Genomic DNA, 26,734 nt, shown 5'->3' with positions numbered 1-26,734 from the left:
TACTTCTATCAGTGTGTTTGAGATAGGCTCTTTTTATCATGTTCTTACCACCATTGAGTATGTTTATTATTAAAAAATTATGTTATTTAGTAGACAACACACGGTATGTTCTAATTTGCATTATTTTGATAGTGCAGATTGTACATTGAACATTTTTTCATAATCTTAGTAGTTGTTCATATTACTTGCCCATTTATAGTCTAATGTCCAAGTGTTTTTTAACAGATTTTTATCTTTTTATATTGTAAGGATACATGCTATAATTTTTATATGAAAGGACAAAATTATCTTTTTTCCTCTTTATAAAAGTAGTACATTTTTGTAAGAAAAAAAGTAAAATACTATAGAGACATATAATGTAGATGTGAAAGGCTACATAGTCTCAGATAAATACTATTAACTTTGTTATTTGCTCCTCTATATTTCTTTTCCTGTGCCCTTACTAATACTGTTTTTTTAAAAAAATATATAACTTATCTGTAAAAGTGGGTTTGTACTAAGCATGATTTTTGCAACTTGCTTTTTTTTTTCATCATTTTACATTACATATTGGATATTTTTCTATAGAAGTACATATAACTCTGGGAAAAGTTTTATCTCGAGTGGCTTTAGGGACACTAATTGTGATCTTTAGTTATCTGATGTCAGGCCCCTGTCCTCTTCTATATTCTCTACCTAGGTAATTTCATCCATTAACACCTATGTGCTGCCAATTTCCAATTTTTTATCTCAGACTTCTCTCTTGCAGTCCAGATCCTTATATCCAGCTGCCTGTTGGACATCTCCCACAACATGTTCTCAAGGTACATCAAACAACAGGCCAAACGTGAACTCATATTGTCCCTCAGTCTCGCTTCTCTTTGTAGTGCCTGTCATGGTCAATATTTGCTGTACACAGTCACCCACAATAGAAACTTGGCAGTAATCCTGGAGTTCTTTCTTGCTTTCACTCTCCAATGGTGCCTATTCTTTAGCCACTTTTGTATCTATCTCCTTTCCATCTGCCCTGCACTTAGTTCAGGCCCTCATCATTTTTCACCTTAAACATTTTAGGAATTTCCTTACTATTGTTTTTTCTGCTTTTCTGATTAATCTTCCATGTTGCTGCCAAATTTTTAAAATCATGAAAAGATTTTTAAAAACAATTTTTTGTAAATATTTGCTTATAAATTTGAGAGTACATAAATGGCCAAGTGAGTAAACATATTACTTAAAACAGATAAACTAGCTTAAAATAGGGAGTATCTCTTGTATTTCTTTTGTATCTTCTACTGTACATGGTAGATTACTGGTACAGTATATGTATCTTGGTGGATTGAAATGGGATGTACAGCTTAATAAGATTTCATGTTAAAAGGTATCAATGTATAGTATTTGCATTATCATACCGTTTACAAATTGTTGGATTATCTTTCCCTTTTTGTATCTTTTTAGGCAAATCAAATAACAATGCTTAGTACATTGCTAAATATACTTTATGAATAGTATTTATTGAATTCTGTAATTTTTTAAGAAAAATTCTTTGGTTTTTTGTAATGAGAAGGCAGCTGTGCTTAATTTTTTTTTATAATTCTATATTCAGAGTTCCTTTACTACATTTTACTATTATATTTTTAATATAATGTTTGTGTTTATCAAAGTGATGCCTGTACATAATTTAAAGAATTAAATAACACTATAAGACTTATAATGAAAATTAGTAATCCTCTGCTCCAGTCCTTCTCTCCCCTGAATCCCTTTCTCCAGAAGCAGCCTTTCTCAATCAGCGTTACTCATTGGTATCCCAAAACACAGAAAATGATTTGAATATTTTCTCCATTCCCCCAGGGATGATATACAACTAGTAATACTTTAGATGATAGGAGAAACATTAATTTATCACATAAAGTGGATGCCTTAGGGCATTAAGGGCAATTTCTCACAGAATCCTTATTGAGAAAAGCTGCTCAAGAGTCAACTTTTTCACCTCTAATATTTTAAATAACATGCTTGCTTATATTGCATTCTCCCCTCCATGCCTCCATCCTACCAGTTTTAGATATTGTTTACCAATTTTCTATTATAGAAGATGGGAATTTAGGTTTGTTACACTGACCTTCACCTTTAAATACGTCATTGCACTACTCCTCGCCTATGTTCATGAATTAGTTACATGTTAATTTTTAGTTAAGTGATTTTTAGTATTGACATCATTTAACTATGTACATGTCATGTACACCAGAGCCTGGTAGTATATTGTGATGATAGTTCCTTTCTTAAATGATTTTTTGTGTTTCCTAGAGTTAATAATTAGTAGTTCTTTTACATATCAATCTTTCATGTATCTTATGTATTTTATATCTTTTTAATGTATCTTTTATATCTTTTATTTAATCTATACAAATCTTTTTTTTGTGATTCAAATAAATCAGATAATCTGTTTGTTTTGTTTGTTTTGCAACATCTTTCCTATAATTGTATCACCCTATGTCCATCTTGATGGATTGCTCTCTAGGCCTGTTGCACAGCTTTTTCCCTTGTGTTGGGTGTCAGGATGTTAAGTCTTTCTCTTTCTTAGTGTCTCCCTTGTGTTGGTAGAGTACATCTTCTAATAGTTTCTTGAGAAAGACTGAATGGGAGGCAAATTTTGGGAGTTCTTGCATGTCTACACGTTTCTTTATTCTACCTTCATCTTTACACTTGATCGATAGCTGAATATAGACTTCTAGGTTGTAAATAATTTACTTTTAGAATTTTGGAGGCATGGTTCCATTGTTTTCTAGTTCTCGTGTTCCTGTCAAAAGTCTAGTTCTAGAATGATAACCAGTCCTTAATATATGACCTGTTATTTCTCTCTGAAAGCTTTTATATTTATTTACTAAGAATATATTAAGCAATTTTTATGTGGCAGGCACTGGTCAAGATACTTTGAATATATAGGTGAACAAAATATAAGATCCCTACCCTTATGGAACTTAAATTCGCAGAGGGAGTTGTTCGAGATGGTAAACAACAAATGTAATAAATACATTATACAAAATGTCAGAAGGTTGTAAAGTAAATAAGTGCTTTAGAAAGAGAAAAAGGAGAACAGGATGGGATAGAGTGATGAGGAGTGTTGGGGAAAGGAAAGGTGTGGGATGCAGACTGCAGTATGAATGGTTTGATCATCCCCCTTAAACCACTCAGGTATTCTGAAATTTCACCATGATGTGGCTTGGTAAGGGTTTTTCATTCATTGTGTTGGGCCCTAAATTGGCTCTTTCCACCTGGGGACCAAATCCTTCAGTTCTGGGGGATTTTTAACTTGACACTTTCTTCCTTTTTTCCCCTGTACTTTCCTTCTGGACTCTGTTATTTGAATATTGGACCTTATTAGATTGATTCTCGAACTTTCCAATCTTTTCTCCTATTCTACATCCCTTTCTTTTTGTTTTACTTTCTAGAATATTTTCTCTATTTTTCAATGCTGTGGTTTCATTTTTTAAAATAATCTTTTTATTTAGAAGTTTTCGATTTACAGAATTATTGCACAGATATTAGAGTTCCCATATACTCCATACTCAGTTTCTCTATTATTACATCTTACATTAATATAGTATATTTGTCATGATTAATGAACACTATTATACATTATTACGTGAAATCTATACATTATTCACATTTCCTCAGTTTTTCCTAATATGCTTTTTATGTTCCAGGATACCACATTACACTGAGTAGTCTTGTCTCCTTAGGCACCTCATGGTTGTGATAGTTTCTAGGACATTCTTTGTTTTTTGGTCCTCTTGACAGTTCTGAGGATTACTCGTCAGTTTTTTTGTAGAATGTCAATTGGGATTTGTCTGATGTTTTTCTCACGATTAGATTGTGGTAATGTTTTGGGAGGAAGACAACAGATAATGTGCCATTTTTGTCACATATTAAGGGTACATACTATCCACATGACTTATCACTGTTGATGTTAACCTTGATTCTCTGGCTTGAGGTAGTGTTTGTCAGGTTTCTCCACTGTGAAGTTATTTTTTTTTTCCCTTTCTATACTGTACTATTTAAAAAGTCACTTTATGCAGCACACACCTAAGGAGTGGGGCGATATGCTCCACTTCCTTGAGAGCAAAATATCTACATAAATAATTTGGAATCTTTCTGCATGAGAGATTTGTCTTGTTTCCCCATGTATTTATTTAATCATCTGTTTATCTCAGATTTTTTTTTATGCTTTGGGTTATAACTTAGTACTGCTTTACTGTACAAACTGTTCCATCTTTGGCCTTTGGGAGCTCTTTCAGTTGGCTCCTTTGACATACTTCCTGCAATGTGTATGTCTGTGTGTGCATATACATGTGCATGTACACTTTCTTACTTTCTGGTATTACAAGATGCTCCATGCTCATCTTCTATTATTTCCTACTCCAGTCTTAGAATCAGAATTTCTCTGAAGAACCTTGGTTTCTTTTATTGGAAAAACCAAGGTCTGGGCCCTAAGCATGCTTGCCGCCAATGGGATACCTTGCTTCTGGGCCCTTTCAGCTGACAGAGCATGAGATATATGTGTTTATACTATCTTTATACTAATATCTTTGAATATTTCTATGTGTAACCATCTATGTCCATATTAAGCTAAACTCGAGTATAATTGATGTCTCCAACCCAAACCCATTACATGGATCTTTCTAGCTTCCTTCCCTTGTTTATCTATAAACTTCCCTTCCAACAGTGAGAAACCTGGCTCCCACCATCAGCCTTCAAATTACTTAATTTGAATTCCAGTATACATGTATGGTGGTTTCAGAATTGTTAACCTATACCCTCATGGGAAACAACTTAATCAGCTAGAGTACAATGCTTGTGTTCCTTTTGTCTTTAGTCTTACAGACCACTCATTTCCAAAAGTAGCACTTTATTCTTCCACTTCCTTCAGTGAAGTTGTTTTTTACATTTGTAATGCATTTGGACTCTTGTCACATTCTGCATTTCCTGACTTTCTAAATAATTTTTTAAAATTTGCATACATTGAGGTTTATTCTTTGTGTTATAAAGTTCTATAGGTATTAACAGATGCTTAGTGTCTTGTATTCACCGTTAAAGTATCATACAGAATAGTTTACCACTCTAAAAAATCCACTATGCTTTACCTGTTCAACCTTCCTTCACCCTAAACCACTGGCAATCAGTGATGTGTTTACTGTCTCTATAATTTTACCCTTTCTGGAATGTCATACAATTAGAATTGTACAGTATATATATATTTTTTAGACTGGCTTATTTCACTTAGCAATAAACATTTAAAATTTACCCATTTTGTGTGGGTAGGTGGGTGGGTGGGTGTGGATGTGTGGGTGTGTGAATTTGATAGGTCATTTCGTTATATCACTGAATAATATTCCATTGCATGGTTGTACCAGTTTATTTATCCATTCACTTGCTGAAGGGCATCTTGGATGCTTCCAAATTTTAGCAGTTATGAATAAAGCTGCTGTAAACATTCACATTTAAATTCTTATGTGAACATAAATCTGTAGTTGGGTAAATACCTAGTAGTATGATTACTGGATCATATGGTAAGATCAGGTTGAATGAATTGACATCTTAACAACTGACATCTTCCTATCCATGAACATAGAATATATCTCCATTTATTTAGATCTTCTTTGATTTTTTTTTAATTAATTTTTTTTATAGTGACATTGGTTAATGAAATCCAATAAGTGTCAGCTGTATACTTTAACAGTAAGGCATATATATATTTACACTGTGTGTTCATTCTTTGATTTTTTTATCAGCATTTTTTGTAGTTTTCTGCATATTATTCTATATATATATGTTAGCTTTATCCCTAAGTATGTCATTTTTTTACTGTAAATGGTGTTGTTTTAAATTCCAAATTCCAGTTGTTTCTCACTTACATATAGGAATGTGTTTGGCTTTTGTACTTTATCCTGCAGTCTTACCTATACTCACTTTTCCACTTTTTGGGGTCAACTTTTGGAGATTTTCTACATTTAAATCATGTCATTGCAAATAGACAGTTTTATTTCTTCCTTCCCAAAAGGTGTACCTTTTAATTCCTTTTGTCTTACAACACTAGTGAGGTTTTCAGTACTGTGTTGAATAGGAGTGTTGAGAGAAGATATTCTTTCCTTGATCCCAGTCTTTGTGAGAAAGAAATCTAGTTTCTCATTAAATATAATGTTAGCTGTAGGTATTATGTAGATATTCATCATCAAATTGAAGAATTTCCCCTCTACTTAGTTTACTGAGGGTTTGTATCATGAGCAGGTGTGAAGTTTTGTCAAATACTTTTTTGCATCAATTGATGTTACATGATCATTCTTCTTAGTCTGTTGGTATGGATCACATTGATTAATTTTCAAATGTTGAAACCAGCCTTGCATACCTGGATAAATTCCACTTGGCCATTGTATATAATTCTTTTTATACATTGTTGGATTCCCTGACTATGTTTCTTGCCATGCAGTAGATGACAATACTTACATGTTCGAGAATTAAATGAACTATCATACTTTTTATTTTCTAGGTATATAAGAATTAAATTCTGAATAAGTCTACAAGTAGGATGGACAGTTATTTTAAAGCAGCAGTCAATGACTTGGACAAACTCCTTGATGATTTTGAACAGAATCCAGGTTTGTTGGTTTTTCATTTTTGTCACCAATGGACTTTAAAAACGTCTTTAATTCTATTATCTCAGTTATAGAGTACTCTTAGCAAAATATGGTTTGAATTTTGGTCACATAGTTATCTTCTGTAAAAGGTTCACTTATTTCATTATAACTTATTAATTTTTTCTTATACTGGATGGAACCAGTAGCCAGAAATAGAAGGAAACTAGAAGGTTCTCTCCTGATAGAAATTTAATTAAAAGAAACACCTTTAAAACCAACATATGAGCCAGCTAAAAGCAATTCGAATGCTCCACATAAATTTATATTTTATTACTATGAGAAGTGGTATTTTTCTCATCTTAGCATGAAGATAGTACCCTAGCCTTCATGCTAAGAGGGTAGAATAAAGAAGTTAGTTTTCCAGCTGTTCCTTACTCTTGATTTTATAGTTTAACTGAGTTATTCTGAGTGGAATTTCTTATCACTTTATGTCATCTACAGTTAAAAGTAAAAACCCCAAGTACTTTAAATCCAAATAAAAATAACTTTAGAGGTTATTACCATTTTGTAAGAGAGTTATCTATCTCTAAAAAAAAGTTTAGTTTGGAAGTCTTAGAAAACGTAACATCTCTGTAATACTTTTGATTTGGGTCACCTGAATAACAATGCATTTTTGTTTTAATTAGATGAACAAGATTATCTTCAAGATGCACAAAATGCATATGATTCTAATCACTGCTCAGTTTCTTCAGAGTTGGCTTCCTCACAATTAACTTCACCTTTACCGAAGGATCAACAGTGCATTAATTGTTTTGCCTCATCAGAAACATGCTACGAAACAAATCAGATTTCACTGAACGAGAAAACATATGAGGGACTAACTCCTATGCAAAATGAAAAAAATGTAACAGGACTTGATCTCCTTTCTTCCGTAGATGGTGGTACTTCAGATGAAATCCAGCCTTCATATATGGGACGATGTAGTAAACCTGTCTGTGATCTGATAAGTGACATGGGTAACTTAGTTCATATAACTAATAATGAAGAAGATAGTAAAAAATTATTGCCAGATGATCTTAAGTCTAGTGCAGATTCTTTGATTGGGTTGGATTTATCTCCAGTGTCAGAAACCCTTTGTGTTTCTTCAGCAGACCATGGTAATGATACTATCAGAGAGGAACAGAATGATGTCAACTCTGAATTACAAAATACAGAAATCAGTGGGACTAAAGAATTGGATATAAATGTTATAAATGTAGATACAACACTTTCAGATTCATTTAATTACAATGGAAAAGAAAATTTCAAGGATATTAAGATCTCTAATCTGTTAGAACCAGTTTTTGATTTGAGTATGCCATCTGCCTCAACTCAGCAAGTTTCCAAAACGTCTGATGCCAAGGACATTCCACAACACAATCAGCCATGTGAATCAGTAAAAGCTGATGGCTGTGAGGTAAAAGAGGAGGTACATGTGGCAGCCATAGCTGCCACAGAATGTTTAAAAGAAAGTGGCAGCACAAATGCTTTGCCTTGTAGTCTTCTAAAAAATGAAGGTTTATGCTCGAATGATTCAGATTCAAAAGATACAAATTTCAAATTAACTGACTTCTTTCAAGAAGATAGGACTGCTACAATTATAAAACAATCTGCAAAAGAAGACTCTAGAAATATAGATCTTAAAGATGATAAAGATGTGATCCAAGATTCCTCTTCAACTTTACATGTTTCAAGTGAAGATATATATTCCTCACTGTCCTGTCTTCCAGCACCTGGGTCTTTGTGTGGGTCATTAAATGAAAGTAAAGCACACGGTAATTGTTTACCTCAGAATGAACGTAAAGATAATATACAAGCAGTGACTGCGCATGAAGAAATACAGAAGAGTGTTATCCTAGATGGGGAATCATTGAAGGAAACTGATCTTCTGAAACAGGAAGGATGTAAAAGCATATTTCATCAGCCATTAATTGAAAAGATGGGAGACAGAAAGGTAGATCCTGACGAGATGGTAATCAGAGTTGAATCTTTGGATTACTCTGATAGCACCAGTTCTTCTATAGCTGTGGAATCTCAAATTGAGCTTTCTAGCGCTAATGCCCCAGCGTCTCTTGATCACTGTGAAGGTCTCCCTTTTTCAGGCAGTGATATCGATGGGCAAGACTTAGATTACTTTAATATTGATGAAGTCATGAAAAGTGACACACTAGTTAGTGATGCTGAACTTGATGCCTTTCTGACTGAACAGTATCTTCAGACCAGTAACATAAAGTCGTTTGAAGAAGATGTAAATGATTCAAAATCTCAACTGAATCAGATAGATATGAAAGACCTAGATGATGAAAACGTCAATAATATATATTTCAATGCTGAAGCGGGAGCTACAGGGGAAAGTCCTGGTGTTACGATTTGTGAAGCAGTTGATAAACAAAACACAACAGAAAATGGTGGCCTTTCTTTAGGGGAAGAAAGTACAATAACAGTTGAACAAGGGTTATCTAGCAGTAAATCTGAGATTACACATGAGTTATCAGTCGCTGATATTAATAGTCAGTCTGTTCATGTTGGAGGGGCTAGACCTAAGCAGTTGTTTAGCGTTCCATCAAGAATAAGGAGTTCAAAGGAACCAAATAAAATGGATGTTCCAGATACACCTGAAAGTGTACTCAGCATAACAGATACCGTTGCTCCAACTACTTGTACTACAGATTCTACAAATGATCCTCAGATTAGCTTCAACTCTAACTACATTGATATAGAAAGTAATTTTGAAGGTGGATCCAATCTTGTAACTGAAAACGAAGAATCTGTACCTGCAAACACTTGCAAAGAAAGCCTGGTTTTGGGCCAGAAACAACCTACTTGGGTTCCTGATTCAGAAGCTCCAAACTGTATGAACTGCCAAGTCAAATTTACTTTTACGAAACGGCGGCACCACTGCCGAGCATGTGGGAAAGTAAGTTATACAAATCTTTAAGTCTTTTATTCTTTTGAGACATTTTAAATGAAATTTAATGTGACAAAAAAGTTGATAAATGGATGATTAAAAGATTCAGTTAATTTAAAATAATTGTTTTTCACCTACATGGAAATATATAAAGCATTGTCATTTTACAGATTGAGAGTTGAATAAATGTCACATTGTCATGGCTATTATGTACTGGGAAATGAGGAACAGTAATTACTAATTTTTGTAAAATCTAAGAATACATGTCCTATTTGTCTAACATTAACACATCAGATGTTCAAAATTCAGCCAGATCTCCCTTTGTCCTTGAATACTTAATTTCAAGACCTCTCTGAAGCTAGTGTTGTGGTCCTTACCCAGAGAAGCACACAAAAAAGCAAATTCCCTTGCACAAGCTTCAGAACACTGAAACTGACCTCATTTGCATTCTGACAACCTCAGGCATCCTAGAGTTAGTTCTAGAAATAACATTGCATTTTTTTATTCAGCATTTTTCAGCAATATGTTGGTGTCAGATCAACCTTTTTTTTTTAGAAAAATAATATTCTGCTTTTAAAAGTTTTGAGTAAAGCGCTACAGAAAGCATTTTAAATTATGAACTTGTCCATTAAAAGTTTTTATTCTCTTCTAATGAATAGAACTGATTTAAAGAAATTTCCTTGTCAGATATGATTTTAAATTGAAAAAAACCTCATTTAAGTAAAAAAAAAAAAAGCATTTTATTAACTACCTATGATTATAGTGATTAGAAAAATTATATAATCAGAAAAACGATTTTTGATTAATTCAGTTTTGGATCTCCCCTCCTCCTATCTCCAGTAGGTATAAGTATGCTTGAAACAGAACTAAATTTAATATTTTATTCTTTATAGGTATTTTGTGGTGTCTGTTGTAATAGGAAGTGTAAACTGCAGTATCTAGAAAAGGAAGCAAGAGTATGTGTGGTCTGTTATGAGACTATTAGTAAAGGTGAGTAGTAACCTGACATATTTTCTTTAAGTAATTGAATATATCTTTTTAAAAATTGGATTGTGACAAAGATAAACTTCTTTATTTTCTAAAGGCGAGGACCTAGTGTTGACTTATCTGGCTTAGGTGGGACATCCCAAGGCTTGGTTTCTCTTCTTTTTGTTCCACTGTCACAATTAATACTACCAGTCTGGAAAGGAAGCATTCAGTTTCTGGAGTGGCAGTTCATTACCTTTAACAGGTACCAAGTCCCTAAATGCTGCATTTCATCTGCCTATTGTTTTTGCCATCATCATTGTCATCATCATCATCTTAGTCTAAACATTTATAGAACACCTACCAATAAATAGTATTTAATCTTATATATTAATATCACAAGGCAAGATAATAGTTCCCACCCTTTAGAAAATTACAACCTAAAATGAGAATAAAAGATAAGGTAGTAATATCTATGATTTTATAGTTAAATGTGTAAGACTGCCACACTCTTTGCACATTGTTGTCTCATATATTTTTTTCCCTGTTCAATTTTAGAATTTCGTTTGTCTGTGATTCCCATTGTTTCTCTGGCTCCCTAGCTAGCTACCATTATCAGCTATAATCTTGGTGGTCTTATTAGAGTTCTGACAGTTGTGTTCTGTCTGTATGTGTGTGTGTTCTGTGTTTTTTTCCTCAAATATGCATTTGTTCTTTTGAGTACTTCTTGGCTTTTTCTTAGATTTGTTGACAGTTTAATTCCCAACAAATATTACTTGGGACTTTTTAAGATCAGGCCTGTGCACTGGCCCAGGTACTACTTCCTGGTAGCCAGGAGAATAAATACCTGATAATAATTTGTTTTTCTCTTTTGAATGAAGATAAATTTTTTCAGCAATTCTCCAAAAAGCTCTGATGTGTGTCTGTTAGCCTGAGGTAAGCTGCCTTACTCCCTGCTGTTGACCTCTGTTCTGGAAGTAAATCTTTTTATATTTCCATATTACCACCATTGCTTATAAAGAAGTTAGTTTAAGTGCTTATTGTTGTTTTGTCTTTTTCTTAACACTGTTTCAGTAGTCTGGAAGATGACTGCTGGTGCTGTTAACCAAAGCAGCCTGCTAGAATGCAGAAATATTAAATCAAGATCTCACTTAAGTATCTCTCCTCACTTAAATATAAAACAGCCATGAAAATTCAAAACATTTGAATTGACAGGTCAGATTTTTAGGTGAACATTAAAACATACTCCGACCGTAGATTCCAGAAGGGGAGAAGATAAGAGAGTCATTAAAGAGACTCACTAGAGTATTGAGTTTGTTTTAATTGAACGAAATACTTTGAAATGGGATTTGTTTATTTACTTATCTTTTATTCTATTTTGATATGGCATGTAATTTCATTTATGGTTCTCTTTATCATCAATTTATACACCACAAGAAAACATAAATAAAAGGTATTTCAACATCAACTTTAGGGTTGAAAATGGGAGAAGTGATCATTTAAAGTAATGTTATTAAATAAGAGAAGAAAGATGGCTCAGGTGTTGCAAGACATATTCCATGTAGGATTAGAAGAAAAAATAGCTCCAACAGAGATTGTGCTGAGACTATAAATCATGAGAGTGCTATTACTTTTTGTCACTTAAGGAAGGCTGTTTTAGTAGTGGTAGTGTTTAGAGCAGATCAGTTTGTAGATATGCTGAAGGGGGAGCTACCAATATTGTTACATGATATTTGGATGAAAAATCATTCAGCAATATTCAGGAACTATTCTGCTCCAACTGAGAACAAAATAGACTCCCTGTTTTCATGGAGCTTATGAATGTATGAGAAATGGATGGACAGTAAGCAAAGAGAATATCATATGAAGGTAATATCCTAATAGAAAATAAGAGTGTAAGAGGGGTAGATAGTAACAGGTTGGTGGCAAGAGGTAATATTTTTATAAGGTGGTCTAAGTAAGGGCTTTATGATAATATGACATGAGCAGAGACTTGAAGGAAGAGAACAAATGTGAGTATCTATGGGAAGAATAGTGCAGGCAGAGAAAACAATAAGAGTAAAGACCATTAGCTAGGAGAGTCCTTCTTGACTTATTAAAAACAAGGAGGCCCGGATGGCTGGACATGATGAGCAAGTGAGATTGTAGTGAGAGATGAGCTCAGACAATAACTGGGCAGGCAGAGGAGGTCAGCATGCAAACCCTATAGGGTCTTGTGAGTCATTGTAACAACTTAAATTTTCACTCCAGTTGGGAAATTATTAAAGGATTTTAAACAGGGATGATGTAATATGATTTATGTCTTAAAAGAATCACTCTGAACTATGTTAGAAATAGACTAGGGGTACAAGCAAAAACAGTCATATTAAGTAACAATTTTCTATAGAAATAACAAAGATAGGCTAAATATAAAAATTAGAAATAAGTAATTGGTAGCTTATACTGAAGTGGAGTGCTGCCAGCTGAAGTATGGACATTATCTTTGTCAAATGTCACTTCTTTTTCTTGCTAAGCCATTGACTTCTTTCTCCTTACAACTTGAAAAAGAAAATATTTATCATACTTTACTTTGATTTCCAAAAACATCTGAGATTTTAATGTTATTTTTTTCCCTTTATAGCTCAGGCATTTGAAAGGATGATGAGTCCAACTGGTTCTAGTCTTAAATCTAATCATTCTGATGAATGTGCCACCATCCAGCCTCTTCAGGAGACCCAAACATCCAGTGTACCTTCGCCTACTACTTTACCGATCTCAGCACTTAAACAACCCAGTGTCGAAGGTAACTAGAAGAAAATGCTGTGTCTTAGACTGAGTGTTAAAATAGAAATTTTTAGTGTTGACAAGGTCTAGTGAGGAAAGACTAGATATCAGAAGGAAGCTATTACAGGGAACTGGTTATGCATGTATGTTAGAAAGTGGGAAGAGCAAAAGGGCATGCACAAGTAACTCAGAGATTAGTAACTGCAGGAAGCAACCACCACCTCTAGGGCTGGAGGAATGAAAGTGAGAGGGCAGTATTACTGGAGCTCAGTGCAGGAGCATCAAGAGGTGCTTGGTTCTCAGACCTGTAGTTCCGGGGTTGGGTCACAATGTAGCTGGTACTGTGACCTCTGGGGGAACACCAAGACACAAATGCTAGAACCATGGAGGGGCCTAATAAGGTCATTGCTCAGCTGATTTAAAGAGTGCTCCAGGATTGATATAAAGGAATACTGAAAATCATGGGACATGAAGCTGTATCTGGTGGTGTGGCTGCTTCAGGACTCCTGACAGGAACTAGAAACAGAAAATTCCTTCTCCTCCCACCTTCCAGTCTTCCACCAGTGCCTACCAGTGATGGAACCTGCCTAGAGTTAACTAGCAATGGGCTCTGGGAGTTGCACTTTCCAGACTTCCAGCCTGGCATCAAAGAGCATGGTGTAGAGGGGAGGCTTAGCTTTGAGAGACAATAGGTAAATACCTGGCGTATCTCTGATATAGATTTAAAAAATCTGTTTTTAAATGTACATTTACCACAATAAAAAATGCTTTTTAAAATCTGTTTTTAAGTCTTTGCGTTTTCTGTTCTTTTTTATAGACTACTGTAGTTTAGGGCCTTGAATCAAGCCCATGTACATTTAAAAAACATTAAAAATTTTTTAAAATTACAATTAACATATAGTATTAGTTTTAGGTGTACAACATAGTGATTAGATATTTAGATAACTTATGAAGGGATCACTCTGATAAGACTAGTAATTTGTACTTAATCCCTTCATTTTTTTCATCTATCCACTCAACACTCCTCGCATCTGGCACCCATCAGTTTGTTCTCTGTATCTATGAATTTGTTTCTGTTTTGTTTGTTCATTTATTTTGTTTTTTATATTCCACATAAACATGAATTCATATGGTATTTGTCTTTCTCTGTCTGACTTATTTCACACAGCATAATACCTTCTACCTTCTAGGTCTATCCATGTTGTTACAAATGGCAAGATTTCATTCTTTTTTATAAGCCCATATACATTTTTATTTATTTATTTGGCCAGGTAACCCTTGGTTGGCCTCACAGATTGCAAGGAGCTTGTCAGCTTATACTTCCTTATTTTTTATTTGTTAAGCCTACAGCACCTAGTCTTCTTAGGTGGTCTCCCATCCAAATACTAATCAGGCCGACCCTGCTTAGCTTCCAAGATCAGACAGGATCGGGCTCGTTCAGGGTAGCATGGCTGTAGACGCATGTACATGTTTAAATGTAAGCTATTAGTCTGTAACGTGCTAGAAAATAACGGTAACTCAGTTAAAAGCAAACTCAGTCACTTAATAGCTGTTTTCCATTTATCATTATAACTTAAGGAGATTAAATATTTATAGTTGTATATTACAGCTCTAAAGATGAATAAATTTGCTTTAAAAAATATTTACATATTCTCTTATATTGACATCTTACATTATTAAATTATAAAAGTATTACAAATACAAGAAAGATACTTTTTTAAATATGTATACCCAATTGCAAATTATATATGATTCTGGTTTTTTAGTGTTTTCTGAATTACGTCTGGAAGGTAGACATTGATCCTTTTGATTTTTATATTGTTTTAAAATCATCTGGCAGAAGTTTTCATAACCTGCCTCTGTAGATGCTTTATAACAAAGAGAACAAATATTAATGCCGATATTGAGTTATTTCCTCCAAATATGGGAGTAAATATTAATAAATATTAATAAAGTTTAATATTTAAAGAGTAAAATATACTTCTCTTGTTAAATAAATAAAATAGTTAATATTTTATTAATAATATTAATATTTTATTTATTTAATATCTTATTTATATAAATATTTAATATTTAAATATTAATAAAGTTTAATATTATAAGAGTGAAATATATTATACTTCTCTTGTTAAATAAATAAAAGAAATGACCTCCGATGCACAGTGATCCTGTTTCCTCTTCTTCTATTCCTGTTTCTCTTTCTGTTCTTCATATGATTTTCTTTGCTTAGCTGCGGTGCTCTGGTCTAGTCCATTTTTCCCTCCTGTGCCTTAGTCCCTATATTTTAGTCAGTTTCTACTCCATACTCACAAACTTAGTTTTAATAATATAGGCTTTAAACCTGTTCCCTGTATCTTTAAGATATAACCTCTCCTGTCCACTCCTTTTCTGAGTACGTGATTTCCAGGGTCACCTTGCTTTTGTATAAATTAGAAAACACTACCCAGGGTGGAATCACATAAGGCCATTTCTGTAGACCTTTGAAACTCTGAGAATGCAGGGCTTGACAATGGATAGCAAAAGTTTTTAAAAACATTTTATGATCCATTTTGTATTAAATCATTGCAATATTGCCAAGTTAAAGTGCTTTACTTTTTAAACTGAATCTAGGATTATGCTCCAAAGAACAGAAGAGAGTATGGTTTGCAGATGGTATATTGCCCAATGGTGAAGTTGCAGATACAACAAAATTATCATCTGGAAGCAAAAAATGTTCTGAAGACGTTAGTCCTCTCTTACCAGATCTGCCCTTGGTAAGGAATCTAAAGAATGACTTGTTAATTTAATAAAATTTTATTTTGTAGATAATTCCTGCGTGATTGTTAGAGCAATTTTTTTTTTTAACTCTGTGAACTATCTAAAATGAGAAATGTATAATGTAGTAAAAATATTTTAGATTTTACTTTTTCCAATGTCAGTTGAAGGCAATGATTCTAAAACTTTTTGGTCTCAGTACTCCTTTGTGCTCTTAAAAGTCATTGAGAATGCCCAAAAGTTATAAGTTGTGTGGGTTACACCTATTGACAATTACTGTATTACTTTTTAAACTTAATTTAAAAATAAACATTATAGTAATAGAAATAATATTTTTACTTAAAAAAATCCAAAACAAAAGGTTAATGAGAGGAATAACATTACATTTTCGGCTTAATGTCTAGCTTAATAAAAGACAGATTCTCACATCTGCTTCTGTATTCAGTGTGTGATGTGTTGTTTTGGTTAAGTTATATGAAGAAAATCCTAGGATCTCACTGACTTACTGAAAGGATCTTTGGAACCCCAGGAATCCCCGGACCCCATTTTGAGAACTACTAGTATAGGGGGACATAGAACTGAGATTTTGCCTAATATTTGTAAAAAATGTTTATTGCACATCTGCTCTTTGCCAGTTACTTGGTTTACCCTAGGTACATATTTAGAGAAGATGGATATGTATCATGCTCTGTTCAAGTTCTCATACTGTAGAAATAAATGTATGTTGTTTGTCAGTAAGAGTCCATGAGCTAGATTTTAAAAATAGCCACAATTATGAAACTATGTTTCTTAGCTAGCACCTACCCTCAGTCAGTATTTTAACAACATGAAAGTTCTAAATAGGCTAGTAAGTATTACTTGAGTTCATAAATAGTTCTCATTTAATATTGGCTCAGGTTTGGCCAAACTAAAAAGGGGCTTCACTAAAACAGGCTTGAGGTGCAGTTTATCCTAGGTGGTTGCTATTGTGGACTAAATTAACCACTCTGCTTCCTAACCACTCCCCTCCCTATCTGCCCCACTTTTCCTCACCCTTGCTTACCCCAGGTGTTTTTGGCTGTCATAAGGATAGGCTTGGGTTGAACTAAGCTTGCTTATTATGTAATACAGTATCGGATCCTGAAGTTCTCCTTTCCTCCTCTTCCAGTGTATAAAATTAACTAAACCTTATGCTGCTGAATTTAAAGAAGCAAAATGGTACTGTTTCTTGAGAAATTTGGCATCTGAAGAATTTCTGAGCCCATTTTGGTTTTTATTCTCATTAAAAAGATATGTTTGGCTATAGAGATCAAAATTTCACAGTTGAACAAAAAATATGAATTAATTTGTTTTTTATTCCATATTTTGCAGACAGTAAATACAGTGGATCATGCCCATTCTACTGCAGTGGAAAAACCAAACAATGAGATAGGTGCTGTTACAAGAAACGAGATAATTCAGATTCCATCTGTAGAAAAACTGCCCATAAGCACAAGCACTGAGGGGTTGCCTACTTCTGGTTCTTTTACACTAGGTGATGATGTTTTTGCAGAGGCTGAGGAACTATCTAGTCCTAATGTCTTACTTAACAGCAATTTACCTATTGCTAGTACTTCAGATTATAGGTTACTGTGTGGTATTGACAAGAATGTTTGCAATAAGATCAGTCTTCTTCCTAATGATGAGGACAGCCTGCCCCCTCTTCTGGTTGCAACTGAAGAAAAAGGATCAGGTAGGGTAATAGTTATTTAAATTTAAAAGGTTTTTTGTTTGTTTTTTAAAGATTGTATTGATGTATTTTGTCTGTATTGTATGAAATGCATTTTTTTAAACGTAGACAGTTTGGTTGAAATATGTATTGTGGTTGGTAACTTTGGTTTACAAAAAATTCTTATTAAATAAAAACAAATTCTATAAAACTATGTATTTTGAGTTGTATAAAAATGTTTAATCACCGTATTTGCATTTTTACTATATATAATATATCGGGATTTATAGTATTACAGTATTAATATCTTTACATCTGTAAAAATGAGTATATAACAGTTGTCCAAGATGTTAATTAATTTTATAAAACCATGTTTGTTTTTATTTTTAAATTTGCTCAGGCCATTGGTGGATTTATAAATTTTTTTTCATTGCAAGCATATTTAACGGGAAGACATATTTATTCTAATTGTATATTATTTTCATGATTTAGTGCCTGTAGTAGAAGAACACCCATCACATGAGCAAATCATTTTGCTTCTTGAAGGCGAAGGTTTTCATCCCGTTACATTTGTCCTAAATGCTAATCTACTTGTGAATGTCAAGTTAGTATTTTGTAAGTAATGATTATTCATCTTTCTTTGCCTAATTGGTAAGCAGGATTTCTAAATTAATTACATCTTCAGATTAGATTTTGACTGGTAATTGTGAAAAATAGGCAGCATTGGATATTTTTTTTAGACAAATATAAATTAATTTTGCAAACTTATATTCAATGGGACTTGAAATATAAGCTTACAGATTTTTACTAGTGTCTGTCAGTCCGTCCTGTGTTAAGGTCAGGGGCTCGTAGCTGAGCTGTATTTTGATGTTCATGATATAATTAACTTTTTGTATAGATTTTAGATAAAATGAAATTTGGTAATTGAGATAAGCCAGAATCCTGATTTAGTAGAAATGTAGTTTTAAAGTAAACGACGTCACTAAATTAAAGTAAGGAAGTAAATAACACTCAGTAATAATCCTCAGCTTTACATTCTCTTTGAAACTAGCCTGATTCTTATCCACTACATTTCAAGATATTAGTGTATTTTTTATTTTAGTGTTATTTATTAATTGACTCCATAAGATAATCATTCATCCTCTGTCTTTTTTATATTAATCTTATACAATTCAATTTAAAGTTTTAATGAGAAGAACTCTGGAAAAATAAGAAATTTGAAAAGTCGTGATTCATGTAAAGAAAAATTATATTTTGTTTTCTTGGTTAATTTATAATTGTATGCTTTTATCACTTAAGATTCCTCAGACAAATATTGGTACTTCTCAACCAATGGATTGCATGGTTTAGGACAAGCAGAAATTATTATTCTATTGTTACGTTTGCCAAATGAAGATACTATTCCCAAGGACATCTTCAGACTATTTATCTCCATATATAAGGATGCTCTAAAAGGTATAGCATTTTATTTCGAACTGTTCAGACTAAGGGATGGAAAATTAATTAGAGCATTTATGCTTTGGCTAGGATAACTGTATTAAAGATTTATTTTGTGAAGAGATTATTATTTCTTAGATCTTAATTATCATTTTCAGTCTTTGTCAGTCTAGCATTTTATGTGATTAGTGTCTTTACACAGATTTTTTTTTTTCATTTTAAAAGTGGACATATATTTACCTTCTTGACTTTTTTATGTGTCTGTACACTTACTGTCCATACAAGATTGGGAGGATATAATTTTCACTTGACCTTGAAGTAAGGAGAAAAATTTTAAAATAACCTATGGTCGGAAACATTTTCAAAGTTTTGGTCACAATCCCCAATCTCCAGGATAACTGAGCTTTGTGCATTCAGGTATTTAATAGATGCTTCTTCAAGAGTGGAAATAAGAAAAATCTTATTAGTCCTAATGATGCCTTACTTAACAGCAATTTACTTATTGCTAGGATTTCAGATTATATGTTACTAATACTTTATTTAAGGAAATTTATATGGGGACATTCAAACTTTTCTATAAAACAACTTAACATCTTTTTATTAATGATTTATTTCCAGGAAAATACATAGAAAACTTGGACAGTATTACCTTTACTGAGAGTTTTCTCAGTAGCAAGGACCATGGAGGATTTCTGTTTATTACACCTACTTTTCAGAAACTTGATGATCTCCCATTACCAAGTAATCCTTTTCTTTGTGGAATTCTTATCCAGAAGCTAGAGATTCCCTGGGCAAAGGTTTTTCCTATGCGTTTGATGTTGAGATTGGGTGCAGAATATAAAGGTAAGTTTTAGAATAATAAATTAAATTATATAAATTCAAATACCCTGAATATAAAATAAGAAATTCAAGGATATCAGTAAAATCAATATAAATGGATTAATGGGACCACTTTTATTGTAATTTTTAAATTCCAAAACAACCTTCCTCTACTACCAAATTAGTCTACACAGCCTTCATTTGTCATGAAGTTTCTAGATGTTAATAATTATAACGTTAACTTACCTTAAAATATTTATTTATCTATCTATCTATCTATCTATCTATTTATTTATTTATTTATTTCAGAACAAAACATACGAAACCTTGAAAAGTTTTCTTAAAAGCATGTACTGTAGGGAGTTCATTTTGTTATATTACCTTCGTATTAAGAAGGTAAATTATTGTTCCCCTCAATTTGTGTACATTATAAAGCCAAATATAAAGAATTTTTGGATTATCAGTGCTACTGCTTTCAGTTATTGACTATAATCAAGAGTTGACTATTTTTAGAGAAATACTTAATAGTGGTTGAATTTTTTCTAAGCTTGAGGTTTCTTTTTTTATTTTTATATTCCTGACAGTTTATCATCCAAAAGTGATATAGATTGTATTATTTATGTATAACATATGTATTGGCATATATGTGAGTATGTGTGTGTATATATATTCATATATCTACACTTGATACAACTGGAGATTCTAAAGCTGAGATAATGGTCCAAGTTTATATCTATGGTTAGATCTAAGCTGAAATTATTTCCAATGTTAAGCTTTTTGAATTTCCACTCTTTCCTTATCCCTTTTTTCAAGAAATTATTTATTTATTGGATGTGAAGTACATCATATCTAATGAAATTTTATACATTTGATTCTAACATAATAGGTATTTTCTTGGAGGAAAATTAAATATAGGGAAGTTCTAAAAGTGACCATTACTATTTCAAAATGGACAAATTCAATGAAAGAGATATTCATTTAAATACCTCTGTTTGGCATATTTCATTTAGGATTTAAATATGTGATGCTGTTAAACTATCTGAAAAGTAACAAAATTTAACTTTCATCAGGTTTTATGTTTTATGGACCAAAAAACTTAAGAAATTGCATTCTTAGCCAAGTATTACATCCATTCAATGTAATATTTTTTCTCTGATATTAATATTTGAATGCTATTTCTTATGGACGTTTAGGTCAATATACTAGCTAATATTGAGTAACTAGTATGGAATATATAATCTGTAAGTTTGGCCAGTATCACTTCTAGATACTAAGTCTTTTTTTCTCACACTGAAACCAGGAAATCATGAAGCAACATGAGAGATTTCTCAAAAGATCACAGGGGTTGGAGCTACAAAGCTATAATAGCTGTTTAGAGATGATGAGGACAAATCAGCAGTTAAACATAGAGGTTAACTAGTCTTGGCTATTTCCCCAGTTCTTTATCTTCTGCGGGATTTTAGATAGACTGGCATTTGGTGTTATTGATGCCCATGCCTCTTTAGACATGAACTTGGAAGTGTGTTGGTGTATGTGTGTATGTATGTGTTCTGTTATAATGTACAATGGAAAAGTTAATGGTAAAAGTTAGAATCCTAAAATTAAAAACTAAAAATAGTCTATGGCCATGCCACCCTGAACAAGTCCAATCCCGTCTGATCTTGGAAGCTAAACAGGGTTGGGCCTGGCTAGTACTTGGATGGGAGACAACCTTGGAAGACCAGGTGCTGTAAGCATAAAAAATAAGGGATTGTAAGCTGACAAGGTCCTTGCAATCTGTGAGGTCAACCAAGGGTTGCCTCGCTTAAAAAAAAATAATTAATTAAAATAATTTTAAAAATAAAAACTAAAAATAAATGTCAGAAATTAGTAATTTTCAAATAAGGATTATCTATGCTTTTATGTTGAGAGCATTTGTTTGGAATACCATTAAATGTTGGATTAAATGGTTTAAAAGGTGCCTTTGTAACTCAGACAAGATGTCATTCTAAGCTATAACCTTTTGAAAATAGTATTTTAAATAAAATTACCTCTATCGAGTTATAAGTATGCTCCCTCATACATATCGTTTATCATTTCATCTTTTACCAGTCTTATGATTTTTTCCAGTTTATAGCCTCTGTCCTCCAAATAACTTTTTCTTTTTAAAACTATAAAGTATCTTTGTAATAGCAAAGATGTGAGTTATTCTGACTTAAGATTTTAAAATACATAATGTCAGTTATGTTTTCTTAGAATTTTAAGGAAGTATATTTGTATGACAGGTATTAGAGAGCTTTGTTTGCTTATGGCTTAAACCAAAGGTTAAAAATATATCTGCTTTTTTATTGTCATAGAAATAGTCTCACCTTCCTTTTTTCACCTTCCTTTTCTTCTAGAAGCCCTGTTGCATTGCCAACAAGGTATCTTTTTCTTTTTGGTGAATGATATTTATAGTGCCCTAAAGAGAAAGAGACAAGTAGTTAGGTGACGGACTTCATGGCCCTTCTCCTTTTCTGGATTGACTTTTCTGATTCTACATGCCCCTTTTATTATGCTTACCTCAGAATTATAAGTTTACTATACCATCCATCACTTAGCATAATTGAACATTAACTGTACATGCCTTAAAAATCTTTAATTCTTCAGTGCTTGCTTTGGCAGCACATATACTAAAACTGGAATGATACAGAGAAGATTAGCCTGGCCCCTGCACAAGGATGACATGCAAATTCATGAAGCCTTCCATTAAAAAAATATTTAATTCTTCATATTTCTCTTTAAGTTATTGGAAGTTTATAGGGGTCTAGTCAATTATTGTAATTTTCCAACTGTCATAATTCTGTGGAAACACATAGTGAAAAGATTAAAATGCTTTGGAATCTGGCAAGCCTAGTTTCAAATCTTTTTCACCAGTTATTAACTAGTCACCATAAGCAAGTTTATTAATCTCTGTGTCTCTACTCTCCAATTTGTAAAGTAGGAATAGACATACTTGCTTCATCCGGTTGTTACATGGTTTAAATAAGATAGTGTATATAAAGTTCCCAGTTCAGTGTAGCATCTAATAGACAGTGTGGGTTAATGTCATCTCTTGCTTTCCTCAAATAAATGGTTGGGTGGTATTCATTCATAAAGTTTGAAAAATGAGAATTAAAGATAGTAAATTCAGTACTTGTTGGGTTATCTTTTCTGATGGTAACCAGTTTTCCTTTCTTATGTATAGCATACCCAGCCCCTCTAACAAGTATAAGAGGCCGAAAACCTCTGTTTGGAGAAATAGGACACACTATTATGAACTTACTTGTTGTGAGTAACTGAACTATTTTATTAAGTGTTCTTATATCGTTACTTTAAAAACTTACTTAGTAAATTTGACACACTTATATTTTTGTATTTTGATTTGACATATTTGGTATAATAAACTTTCATTTACAATAAATTCTAATTCATTTAACATAAATGGGCTCTGTTTTTAATGAATTTTTTTTTAGAACACATCTCCTAATTTATGTGTACCTGATTCTAATTGCCTTTCAATTCATTCTGCTGCAGTGCTTACACATTCAGGTAATGTGAGATCTATACAGATGCTGAAGCTTTAGTAAAAAAGTGTTAATAAAGTCAATAAGTTTGGTGATTATGAGCAAATTGTGGCCCAAGTTTTCTCATTTCCAATAGGAAGGATTGCATTAGATGATGTCTCAGGTTACCTTCTACCACAAATTTCTATAATTTTCTGTTTACCTGTTACCAGAAAAAAGTATTTCATTGGATTTGCTTTTATTTATAATATTCAGTTCAAAGACCTATTCTATTTTGGAAGTATTGTAACTAGAAAGAGGAGATCACCTATTTCTATAGACTTCTCGAGAATGATATACTTTATTACTACTGTGGAGTAGCTGGTTTTAGGATTAGTTGGTTTTTTAAAGTTGGTACTGCTTTCTGAGTGGCATTTTGACAGTTACGCATCACAAGTCTTAAAATTATGGATACTCTTAAAAAAGGATTTAATGAATGGATAAATATGGATTGTAGTTTAAGCTTTATGGAAGTGTCATTATTTTATATAGGACCTTCGAAATTACCAGTATACCTTGCAAAATATAGATCAGCTGTTGATTCATATGGAAATGGGGAAAAGTTGCATAAAAATACCTCGGAAAAAATACAATGATGTGAGTATAATTGCCTTATTCAAATTTTGAAGATAATTATTGAACATTAGATTTCCTTAGAAGTATGTCAAATTAAGTTTATTTTGAATCAGACTATCTTAATTTATAATGGCAAAATATAATATTTGAAATTTTAGATTCATTTGCTAATAAAGCATTTGTTTAATCCTATTTTTCATTGTTTTCTTTATTGTTTTATCTATTAATCGAGGTGATTTTATCTTAATACATTTGTTTCTATCACATTCTCAGGGAGTTGTCCATACTAAAGTTTGATAATTATGAAGCTGGTCAGAAATGTGACTCTTTCAATTATTGTAACTGATGAAGGTATAAGATGGTAAAAGTGTTTCTGAAAGAGCATTTTTCTCCCCAGGTAATGAAAGTAATAAATTCTTCTAATGAGCATGTCATTAGTATTGGAGCTAGTTTTAGTACAGAAGCAGATTCTCATCTAGTCTGTGTACAGAATGATGGAGTTTATCAAACACAGGCCAACAGTGCTACTGGCCATCCTAGAAAAGGTGAGTGTTGATATTAAACCACCTCGATAAATAGAATTCCTTTAAAAGGGGAAATACATATATTTATTATTTGCCGATTGTTGGTGATAAAACTATGCTTTAAAATTTTAGCTACACAAATTTTTAAATTGCTTCAAATTTGTGTTTTTCTCTTGGGCTATATTAAGTTAAAGACTTGCAACACTGTATCTAGATATCTTCAGGTTTAATATGTCCCATATGGTGGGAGTCTTTTTTTTTTTTTCCAGTTATTTCTCTCTGGGATGAGGTTTTTTCACCTTTATTTGCTCTTTGCTTCAACCCTCTTATTTAGGGGAGCACAGGACAGATAAGAATGTAGAATGATTTCCAAAACTGTAAGTGGCTATAAAAATGATAAAGGTGATAAAGTAGCATATCGGAGTGACATTACTCTCAGTTCTGGCTCAGTGGCCTCAATGACTGCTGCGCTTACCAAACCCTGGCAACAGAGAGCCTAACAAATTAAAAGTTAAGTAGAAGTTAGTAACTATTCCATAAAATTAATATAGCATTATAAAATAACGTATTTAAAATAGTCATTTTGGCAGCTAATAAAATTTTTTCCTCTGATTATAGAAGTAACGTGTACTCATTTGTAGTAAGCTTTGAAAACATGTTTTAAAAAGTAATTAAAAAAAAAAATGCCACGATATGGCTATCGTTGCCATTTTTACTATTTTTCCTTTTTTATTAATACATATTTTTGTATTATGTTTATTATATATTTTATTTTGTATTTATATATTTTTACATTATATATTTATATATAGATTTAATACTGGATATTTACACTTGTATTATGCTTTTTTCACTTAACATGTCACTGATAGTTTTGTCGTTAAAATTTAACAACTATTTAATATATGTTTTATAGGTATATATTTGGAATAATTTCACAAGTTATAAATATTTACACTGCAAAATCTCCTTTCCTCCCTTGATCCTCAAACTACCCTCTTCCCCTCTCCACAGACAACCAAACTAGTCTTATCAGTTTCTTGTATTTCCTTTTTGAGACATTTTTGCTTGTATATATATTTAAGCAAACACATACACACACACACACCTTCTGCTTTTTAAAAAAAATCATAACATTTATTCCAGTTTGCACTATGTTTTTTCTTTTGTTAACACACTTTGGATATTATTCTATGTTAGTATATAAAGAATTTTTGCATTCCATATAACTTTCCACTTATATGTATATATCATTTAATTGTCCCTTATTGATAGATACAGCTGTTACCAGTCCTTGCCTGTTTATAGTAATGTACTGTGAATAACCTTGTATACGTTCCATTAATTCCTAAAAATGGAATTGCTGCATCAAAGAATACATACATGTATTTGTAATTTTAATAGATAATTATCAAGTTGTCCTCCCAGAGATCATTCTGATTTATGCTCTCCCCAGTAGTGGATGTTCAATTTCTCACACTCTATCTGACACAGACACAAAGATTTCAAGTAGTACAATAGTCCATCAGTTATTAGATACAAATATTAAATTATCTTTATGCATTATTTTTGTTTTATTCACTTTCTAATGTAAGTGCTATGGTCATGGCATTTATCAAGTACTGAAAATGTGCCATGCTCCAAATTATGCATTTACAAAGTTATATAGCATAAAACAGAGCAAGCTAAAACATAACTTGTATTTTTTTTTTTATCAGTGACAGGTGCAAGTTTTGTAGTATTCAATGGAGCTCTAAAAGCATCTTCAGGATTTCTTGCTAAGTCCAGCATAGTTGAAGGTATGAGTTTCATCTTTAAGATTGTTTTAATATAAAGATGTTTTCCATTTCTTTTTGAAACTCTATTTGAACTTATATAAAAGAATATATGTAAGGTACAAGGCATAGTACCACAAACTTCTGTGAAATCATTACCCAGCCCAAGAATGAGAACATGACCAATATTTGGGTCTACTTATGCCTTTTTCCTCCTCTCTCCAAGAATTAATTACTAGACTGAAAACTATGTTTACCATTCTCTAGGTTAATTTTTTTTACTCTGTATAAACATATGTATAAATACATTGTTTA

At 32.4% G+C, this 26,734-nt stretch overlaps 1 protein-coding gene and 3 pseudogenes across 4 annotated transcripts in view; 3 read left to right on the top strand and 1 right to left on the bottom strand.

The window, feature by feature from the left end:
• ZFYVE16 (zinc finger FYVE-type containing 16) overlaps positions 1 to 26,734 on the top strand; it is a 37,197-nt gene that overhangs the window by 2,185 nt on the left and 8,278 nt on the right. For 3 of the 4 annotated variants that reach the window (XM_016152129.2, XM_016152132.2, XM_016152130.2), the window contains 13 exons: positions 6,521 to 6,629; positions 7,295 to 9,564; positions 10,449 to 10,545; positions 13,142 to 13,303; positions 15,895 to 16,037; positions 17,389 to 17,749; positions 18,218 to 18,340; positions 19,025 to 19,180; positions 19,781 to 20,005; positions 23,187 to 23,269; positions 24,037 to 24,141; positions 24,518 to 24,665; positions 26,363 to 26,443. In XM_016152129.2, coding sequence (XP_016007615.2) covers positions 6,560 to 6,629; positions 7,295 to 9,564; positions 10,449 to 10,545; positions 13,142 to 13,303; positions 15,895 to 16,037; positions 17,389 to 17,749; positions 18,218 to 18,340; positions 19,025 to 19,180; positions 19,781 to 20,005; positions 23,187 to 23,269; positions 24,037 to 24,141; positions 24,518 to 24,665; positions 26,363 to 26,443 — 4,024 coding nt within the window. In that variant the 5' untranslated portion in view covers positions 6,521 to 6,559. Of the gene's footprint in view, positions 1 to 6,520; positions 6,630 to 7,294; positions 9,565 to 10,448; positions 10,554 to 13,141; positions 13,304 to 15,894; positions 16,038 to 17,388; positions 17,750 to 18,217; positions 18,341 to 19,024; positions 19,181 to 19,780; positions 20,006 to 23,186; positions 23,270 to 24,036; positions 24,142 to 24,517; positions 24,666 to 26,362; positions 26,444 to 26,734 lie in introns of those variants that run through there. The other variant, XM_016152138.2, reaches the window with a different exon arrangement.
• Positions 14,626 to 14,743, bottom strand: LOC118607423 (annotated as a pseudogene).
• LOC118607261 lies at positions 21,599 to 21,717 on the top strand (annotated as a pseudogene).
• On the top strand, positions 22,609 to 22,722 carry LOC118607158 (annotated as a pseudogene).

Source organism: Rousettus aegyptiacus, unplaced genomic scaffold (genome assembly GCF_014176215.1).
Source record: "Rousettus aegyptiacus isolate mRouAeg1 unplaced genomic scaffold, mRouAeg1.p scaffold_m13_p_8, whole genome shotgun sequence".
Lineage (NCBI taxonomy): Eukaryota > Metazoa > Chordata > Mammalia > Chiroptera > Pteropodidae > Rousettus > Rousettus aegyptiacus.
The sequence above is the reverse complement of the archived record's forward strand: the minus strand, read 5'-3'. Positions and strand labels throughout refer to the sequence as shown.